Source organism: Hylobates moloch, unplaced genomic scaffold (genome assembly GCF_009828535.3).
Source record: "Hylobates moloch isolate HMO894 unplaced genomic scaffold, HMol_V3 SCAFFOLD_10, whole genome shotgun sequence".
Classification (NCBI taxonomy): domain Eukaryota; kingdom Metazoa; phylum Chordata; class Mammalia; order Primates; family Hylobatidae; genus Hylobates; species Hylobates moloch.
The window spans coordinates 85360577-85369528 of NW_026652285.1; the positions used below are offsets into that span (position 1 = coordinate 85360577).

General features: G+C 43.2%; 1 protein-coding gene across 3 annotated transcripts; it reads right to left on the reverse strand.

The window, feature by feature from the left end:
* Nucleotides 1-235: 235 nt before the first annotated feature.
* CDC26 (cell division cycle 26) lies at nucleotides 236-8929 on the reverse strand. 3 transcript variants are annotated; one of them, XM_032164914.2, is made up of 4 exons: nucleotides 8730-8929; nucleotides 6664-6773; nucleotides 5466-5587; nucleotides 236-473 (listed from the first exon to the last, which is right to left on the reverse strand). In XM_032164914.2, exons 3-4 carry the CDS (start codon nucleotides 5544-5546, stop codon nucleotides 297-299), a joined length of 258 nt encoding a protein of 85 aa, XP_032020805.1. In that variant the 5' UTR covers nucleotides 5547-5587; nucleotides 6664-6773; nucleotides 8730-8929; the 3' UTR covers nucleotides 236-296. The 3 variants fall into 3 exon arrangements, with proteins under 3 accessions (XP_032020805.1, XP_032020807.1, XP_032020806.1); XM_032164916.2 differs by lacking the exon at nucleotides 8730-8929 and adding an exon at nucleotides 8578-8702; XM_032164915.2 differs by lacking the exon at nucleotides 8730-8929 and adding an exon at nucleotides 7911-7974.
* Nucleotides 8930-8952: the final 23 nt, after the last annotated feature.

Sequence of the window (8952 nt, forward strand, 5' to 3'; positions counted from 1 at the left end):
TATTAACAGTACTGTTATACTTCATTAAGGATGCCTCACATTTTTCCAAAAATATATTTATTTTTAAAAACAAAAAATCAGATCAGTTTTATAGAGTCAAATTTTCCAGAGACAAACCAGAGTTTGGATTCCAGCTTAGAGTGCAAGTGAAGCATCAGTAATCTCATGCAGAAGGATTTGTCTCTGCAGGAGGTACATTCTGCTTGACTGCAAGCACTCAATTCTCTAAATCTGGTTTGTACTTCTGCCATCATTTTATTCCATTCCAGCGCTCTGGCATGCAAGATAATCCATCTCTAAAATTCAAGACTTCCAAATTGAGATGAACGATTATTGGGCTTGGGTTGGGGTTTATAACCAATCCGATCATTGATCATTTGTTCCCGGCTCTTGGGATCACTGCTGAGCCCAATGGCTCCTTCTCCATCACTGCCTCCTACAACTTCCACATCTTCCTTCTGTTTCTTACGGGTCTGAAAGTATAAAAGTTTTAGGATTAAGGCAACATTCTTTCAATTAGCAAATGTTTATTTAGAACACCTACCATGTACTAGGCATGGACTAAAGGATAGAGTTAGGGTGTAAAGAACAATAAACTGAAATCCTAGGTTTGGAATACTTAGGGGCACAATGAGGATATGGTGTTAAAAGTTGTAACCCCTGATCACTTGAGGTCAAGAGTTTGAGACCAGCCTGGCAAAAATGGCGAAACCCTATCTCTACTAAAAATACAAAAATTTGGCGGGGCACAGTGGCTCACACCTGTAATCCCAGCCCTTTGGGAGGCCAAGGCGAGCGGATCACGAGGTCAGGAGATCGAGACCATCCTAGCCAACATGGTGAAACTCCATCTCTACTAAAAATACAAAAATTAGCTGGGCATGGTGGCGCATGCCTGTAATCCCAGCTACTCGGGAGGCTGAGGCAAGAGAATCGCTTGAACCAGGAAGTCAGAGGTTGCAGAGAGCCGAGATGGCGCCACTGCACTCCAGCCTGGCAACAGAGCGAGACTGTCTCAAAAAAAAAAAAAAAAAAAACAAAAGATGTAACCCCTACCCTCCAGGATGTCACAGTCTAATAGGGAAACAGGCAAACAGACGATTATAGGGTGATCAGGGCTATGACCTATGACAGAGAGAAGTCCACACTGCCAAAGAGACAAGAGGTAAGGAGTTGGGGTGTGGTGGTACAACAGGAAGCTACAATTGGAAAGATGTAAGAGCAGACAAGGGGGAGCAAACGGCATTTCAACAAATTTATTATTCTAGAGAATAGACAGAAAAATAAATTGGTAAAGAAATAACCATCAAAAATCTATAGCCTGACTGATTCCATGAGATTAAAAGTAACTCAAGAAGGTTTTATGCTATCTTATCAAAAGGTCTGGGTTTTGTGGCTTCATTTTGTTTTCGGATAAAAGGTTTGGCTCTTAAGTCACATGTGACTGCAGAATCCACAAAGTATGTCTTAGTTTGATCATTTTCAAAAAGAGACACTTATCCCATAACTGCCACTACCTGACTATAAGGATAACAGATGATAACTTTCTCTAAGAGAGTGAAATGATGTTTTATCCAAAGTTACTTAATAATAGAAGAATGGCTCAGTAACTCAAATCACTGGAATTACCACCATTCTTCACCACTTGCTGCTGAACTGTGGGCATTTAAATGCCAAGCATCAGGCTGACTGCAGTGGCTCATGCCTGTAAATCCCAGTGCTTTGGGAGGCCAAGGCGGGAGGATTGCTTGAGCCTAGGAGTGTGACACTAGCCTGGGCAACATAATGACACTCCATCTGTCTCCACAATTTTTTTTTTTCTTTAGACTGGGTCTCTGTCTGTCCCCAGGCTGGAGTGCAGGGGCGCCATCTCGGCTCACTGCAACCTCCGCCTCCCGGGTTCAAGCGATTCTCCTGCCTCAGCCTCCCAAGTAGTTGGGACTACAGGCGCCCGCCACCACGCCCAGCTAATTTTTGTACTTTTAGTAGAGACAGGGTTTCAACATGTTAGCTAGGATGGTCTCAATCTCTTGACCTCGTGATCCGCCTGCCTCGGCCTCCCAAGGTGCTGGGATTTACAGACATGAGCCACCGCACCCGGCCCACAAAAAAATTTAAAAATTAGCCAGGCATGGTGGCGCATGCCTGTATTCCCAGTTATTCAGGGGGCCTGATGTGGTAGGATCACCTGAGCCTGGCAGGTCAAGGCTGCAGTGAGCTGTGATCATGCCACTGTACTTCAGCCAGGGCGAAAGAGCAAGACCCTGTCTCAAAAATAAATAAATAAATAAATAAATGCCAACACTCACAAAGTATTACAGGGAATAAAATAAGGTATTGCCTTTTATGTGGCAAATGACCTTCCTGATTACTAGTAAGTGATGTTAGAAAGTTCTACCTAAATACCTTTGTGAAAACAAGTTCGAAAAGGCAAATCACTCTATCATTCTGAGAATATCCAAGTAGAATGAAATCATGGCTTCCCACTTTGAGCAACTGCTGTTTCAGAAGCTAGAGTCATAGTAGTATAATCAAACTCATGTTGGTAATAAATGAAACAGGCCAGTTTTCTACTGGTTTCACTTTAGCTTAGGGCATGACTGTCCCTGCTTCCTAAGTTACTCTAAAACAAGGCAAAACCCACTAGATAACTGCCTTTAGTGGAAAGACTAACTCAATAGTGAGCTGACTGTGGAGTCAAAGTTCAGCATGCTAGCATTTTATGAGATTCATTACAACTGAAGTTTAAGTCATACTTTAAAGCTCATCCTTAATAATATATGAGTTTTTAGAAAGCAAAAATTATGATACTTAGAGAACACTAAAGTCTCTTGGGATGAAGCAGGGGGAAAGAAATCCAAGTTATTAGTCTTAATATGAAGCATATACAATACATAATAAAGCTGTTGGTGAATACATGCAAAATGTACTGTCCTCTGCCATATAGTACAAGATATCTGATAGGACAGCAAATGAAAATAGACTTGCATTGAGCCCTCCTTTGGACCTGGTATTGCAGGGAACAGATGCAGAGAGAAATACACTAATCCCTGACTTCAAGGAGCTTATGGCCCAGTGAGGGAAAACAAAATCAAACAGACAATTACAACAGAGAGTGACCGTGCCTATGAGAGAGGTTAGCACAGGAGGATAAGGTTGAGCCTAACCCAGCTGGGGGCTGGAAGGAGTAAGAGTTATGCTGGCAAAGAAAAAGAAAGAGCTTTTCTGGCAAAGGGAACACTTGTGTATTGGCATTGAGATTAAAGATAACCCAGCAGTGAAAGTGGAGACATAAGCAAGGACCAGCGACAAAGGACCTCATATGCCATGCTAGGGAACTTGGAATTTATTCTGTAGACCACTGAAGAATTTAAGTCTTATTAATGGACATCTAAAACCGTGTAGCAAGGCTACACTTAAAAATACATATGGGGCCCCTACTATGAACTAGATGGTAGGAACTCAATGGTGAAGCAAACAGACATGATTTCTGCAATCAACGTTCCTAATGTAAATGATTTTACAATAAAAAAAATTGTAAATTATAATAAATGCTATGAAAAAAATATGGTGCTTTGTGAGAGCTACAGAGATGGAGGCAGCATGGATGGGAATGACACATGTAACTTGGATATGGTCAAAAGTGGCCTCTTAAATTGAAGAGTTGACATTTAAACAAAGACTGGAAGAAAGGGAGCACTCCAGGCAGGGGGAAATAATACGTGGAAAGTCCATGGAAGTGATAAATAGTTTGGCATGATCAAGGAAATGAAAGAGAGCCAGTGTGGCTACGGTATAGAGGGCAAGGCAAAGAATGGCACAAAATGAATCTGGAGAGGCACTAGAACATACAAAATCTTGTAGGCCATGGTGAAGAATTCAGATTTTGTTATAAGTGCAGGAAACTACTGAGGAGTTTTAAACGGGAATGACAGGATTTGAAAATTTTTGAAGATCATTCTTGATACCGGATGCAGAATGCACTGAAAGAGACAAAAATGGAAGTAGAAGACCAGTTAGAATGCTACTACAATTATACAGGGAAAGACGGTTACTTAGCGCAGGACTGTAACAGTGAAGATGAAAAGGTATGGGTGGATTCTAGACATATTCCGAAGGTAGAATCAAAGGGTTTACAGACAGATCGAATATAAAGCGTAAGAGAAAGGGAGAACTCAGGAATGACTGCTAGGTTTCTGGCCTGAGGAACTGAATCGATACTGAGATGGGAAACACTGGGGAAGAATGGAAGGGACGACTGGTTCAAGGGAGAAATCAAGAGTTTTTCTCTTTTCTTTTTTTAACATGTTAAGTGTAGTAGGCTGAAAAATGGCCCCCAAAGCTAGTAGGTCCTAATCCTGGAACCTATAAATGCCTTATATGGGAAAAGGGCCTTTGCAGGTGTGACTAAGTTAAGGATCTTGAGATGGGGGGATTATCCTGGGTTAGTTAGGTGGGCCCTAAACACAATCACACATATCATTATAAGAAGGGGGCAGAGGAAGTTTTCACAGACAGAAAAGAAGACAATATGACTCTGGAGGCAGAGACTGGAGTGATACAGTCACGAGTCAAGGAATGCCAGCAGCCACCAGAAGCTAGAAGAGCCAAGGAATGGATTCTTCCCTAGATCATCCATAGGGAATGTGGCCCTCCTGACACCTTGATTTCAGCCCAGCAATACTAATTTTTGGCCTATAAAACTGTGAAATAATAAATTTCTGTTGTCTTAAGCCACGAAGTTTGTGGTACTTTGTTACAGCAGCCACAGGAGACATACATGAAGTTTGAGATGCCTGTAAAGCATCCAAACAGAGATTTCAAATAAGCTGTTGGTTTAAGAGTGAAGTTCAGAAGTTAAAGTTATTGTGTATGTATGTGTGTGTATATACATATTTATGTATGACAGAGAGTCTCACTGTTGCCCAGTGTGGAGTACAGTGGAGCCATCATAGCACACTGTAACCTCAAACTCCTGGGCTCAAGCAATCCTCCCGCCTCCGCCTCCTGAGTAGCTCAGGCATGCGCCACCCTGCCCAACATAGAGACAAGGTCTCACTATGTTGCCCAGGCTGGTCTCAAACTCCTGGCCAGAAAATGCTGGCATTACAGATGTAAGCCACTGTGCCCACACAAGAATTATTAGCTTAAATATTCCTTAAGCTTTGAAAGTTGTATTCATGGCTGGGCACAGTGGCTCACGCGTGTAATCCCAGCACTTTGGGAGGCTGAGGTGGATGGATCACTTGAGGTCAGGAGTTGAGACCAGCCTGGCCCCAACGTGGCAAAACCCCATCTCTACTAAAAATAAAAAAATGAGCCGGGCGTGCTGGCATGAACCTGTGGTCCCAGCTACTCGGGAGGCTGAGGCAGAGGTTGCAGTGAGCCAAGATCATGCCACTGTACTCCAGCCTGTGTGACAGAGCGAGACTCCATCTCAAAAAAACACAAAGTTGTATTCATACCTCCAGGTCCTTTCGAATGCTCTCAAACTCTTCAATGTCATCAAGCTTTAGCTCTAGGCGTGTTGGTTTTCGTCTCAGCATACTGAAGTCAACACTAAGGGCCAAACCCAGTGAACTATTAGCTGTTAAAAATGAAAGAGAGGAGGAAAATCTGATGGTGATAAAGTCTCAGATACAAAACATAAAATCAATTTGCAAGCATGTATACTAAAGTGAATGGAAGTATTAAAAATTTATTTGAATTCACACATAGACTTCTAAAGTCTTTTTTTTTTTTTTTTTTGAGATGGAGTCTCGCTCTGTCGCCCAGGCTGGAGTGCAGTGGCGCAATCTCGGCTCGCTGCAAGCTCTGCCTCCCGGGTTCAAGCCATTCCCCTGCCTCAGCTTCCCGAGTACCTGGGACTACAGGCGCCCACCACCACGCCCAGCTAATTTTTTGTATTTTTAGTAGAGACGGGGTTTCACTGTGTTGGCCAGGATGGTCTCGATCTCCTGACCTCGTGATCCGCCCACCTCGGCCTCCCAAAGTGCTGGGATTACAGGCGTGAGCCACCGCGCCCGGGCTTTTTTTTTTTTTTAAGAGATAGGATCTTGCTCTTTGCCCAGGCTGGAGTGCAGTGGCATGACCTTAGCTCACTACAGCCTCAACTTCCTGGGCTCAAGCAATCTTACTGCCTCAGCCTCCAGAGTAGCTGGGACTACAGGCGTACACCGCCATACCTGGCTAATTTTTGTGTTTTTTGTAGAAATGGGATCTCTCTCTGATGCCCAGGCTGGTCTCAAACTCTTGGGCTCAAGTGTTCCTCCCTCCTCATTTTCCCAAAGTGCTGGTATTATAGGCAAGAGCTACTGTACCCAGCCAACTTCTAAAGTCTTTAGGTATGTGATTATTACATTTTTATTAGATTATGGAGATCTACAGCTCTGTAAAATCAAAAACTCTTTCTGTAAGAATTTAAAATAGCAAACTGCCTATAAGAGAGAAATTCTAGGCAACCATCACTTTAATCTCATGTTCCAGTCACATTCAAAGAAATACTCTAGCTAAAAGAATAAACTATCACATCTTAGTATAGTTATAGGAGAAAGTGGAAAAACCAGTAAATTTAATCTACTCTACATGAGAATTGTCAGAGATTTGTGATCACTCCTGAATGCTAAAATCAGTTTGCTAAATATCAGAAAAACTCCAACTCACCAATTCACAGGATTATCCTCAGCATCCAAACAGATCTTTAATGTGTACGTCATTCATTAAACAAACACTTCTTGTGCTCCAGCTACAGAGTTAAAAGGTACAGTCATAATCTGTGGGGAAAACAAAAGAGAAAACTGTGATATCATGTAATGAGAACCCTGATGAGGATACTGGCACTGGCATCACACATGCACCTAATCCAGTCTGGGCTGAGTGTGGGGTGGACAAGGATGTCAGGCAAGCCTTCCTGGAGAAAATGATGTCTTAGTTGACTTCTGAAGGGCAGGCAGAGAGAAGAGTGCACAAGGAGGCTCAAGTACAGCTTCGGTAACATAGCAAGACCCTGTCTCTACAAAAAAGTAAAAAAAATAGCTGGGCTGGTAGTGTGTACCTGTAGTCCTAGCTACTCAGGAGGCTGAGGTGGAAGGAGATCACTTGAGCCCAGGAGTTTGAGGTTGCCACAGTGAGCCATGACCTCACCATGAGACCCCAACTCAAAAAAAAAAAAAAGAAAAGAAAAGAAAAGAAAAGAGGCTCAAGAGAGCATTCCACAGCCTGAAATCCCAAGGTAATACTATGTTAATGAAAACCATTTTGTTTTGTTTTGTTTTTGAGAAAACACAACCCCCCCAACTGAGTTTAATATCTGTTGATGGCATCATTTGTATATTCTCCACAGCATCCCCTAGAGTGTATCTATAAAAACAGTCAGTAAATGTTTGTTGAATAAAAGGTGAGATCATTCTTGAGCACCGTGCTGTTTTTCCATTCCCATTCTTTACATTCTTATTTTAACACAAAAACCCTGTGAAGTTGATGAAATGATTCCTATTTCACACATAAAGAAGTCATCGAAGCAAGCTGTTCAGTTTGGTTAATAATTTTAGCCTCCTATAAAAATTATAAAGGTCAACATGATAAGCATTAAGTGAAAATGATGGAAGTGAAAACTCCTTGAAAGTATATACAGATACAAATTATTACACGTATCTAGGATGAAACTAAGGACTGTGACGTATACAAAGGAAGAAACAGTTCCTTCTCCCATGAAGCTTAGGATACTACAGATGATATTATCAACACAAAACACTGGCACATTACATTTCAAATTGCTTTGTACTAAATCAGGCATTATCTTCTACCAGATTCTAATGCAGACAAATGGTAGAGAAAGCCAAAGTTCCAAAGAGGGAAAGAGAGGGATAGGGATACCTAAAGGAGGAAAAAAAAAAATCTATACATATTACCTTTTCTGCAAAATGCGAAAAACTGGCCACTAGGGAGCAGTATAGTAACAGTTAAAAGTGCTGGCTGTAGAGGTTAAAGGGCACAGGTTTTAATCCCACTACACCACTGATCTTAACAATTCGTTTCATTTCTCACTAGACCTTAGTTCCCTCATCTGTATCCTACTCTGCTGTTGTAGGAAGTGAATAACGTAATGCAGAGTAAGCTCTTGGAATATTATTTGGCATTTAATAATTGTTCAATAAATAACATCTATTATTGCTGTAATTGTTCTACGGGGTTGGATGAGGATCTGGCCAGCTAGGGAAACGTCAATATTTTGAGGATCTCCCACCGCTCACGCGGGGATAAAAACCTTATCCTGTTCGTCTCTAACGCCCCAGCATCCAGCAGGGCAGAGAGACGTACAAAGTTATCTGACACCTTCCTATCCATCATCTTACTCTCAATCTGATACAAAGACCGGGCTGCAGACAAATCAACAAAATCAGGCCGAAGCTCCTCCGCCGGGTCTTTCTTTGACTTTGGCACTAGCGGGCTCTTCTAGCTTAATCTCTCGCCGCAGCCCAAATCCACCGCCGAGCCATCAAGCTCAGAAGGGGCCCCTGGGAAGACTTCCGGACCATGGAGGAGAACAGTCCTCGTCCCCTAGCTCCAGGCCTGTACCTCGGATCCCAGGCAAGGGTTTCTATGGTAACATGGTCCTCGGCTCCAAGAAGACGTAAACGCCCCCGTAGGCCCAGGGGACACAGCGGACCCCGGAAGCCCTTGACTCGCTCCAGAGTTCAGCCCCGAGCCGCGCGAGGCGACTCACCTACCTCTTTTCAAGCCGGCCTAGCCCCTTCCCGGAACCTCGGCTCCCCCCACGAAACTACTGCTAAGCCAACTGGACTACACTTCCCAGACTGCTTGGAGCCTCTCTCTCCGCAGAACCTCGTCTTCCGCGAGCTTTTCTTGGAGGTTCTAGGAGGGACGCCCCTCAATGCCACGACGCCATTTCCTACTACGACTTCCATCATGCTCCGCGCCGCTCCGGGGGCG

Coding starts and splice junctions, on each gene's coding strand:
- CDC26 (XM_032164914.2), bottom strand. CDS start 5,546: ATGCTGAGACGAAAACCAACACGCCTAGAGCTAAAGCTTGATGACATT. Junction 474..5,465: donor GCATTCGAAAGGACCTGGAG/GTATGAATACAA, acceptor TTATACTTTCAG/ACCCGTAAGAAACAGAAGGA.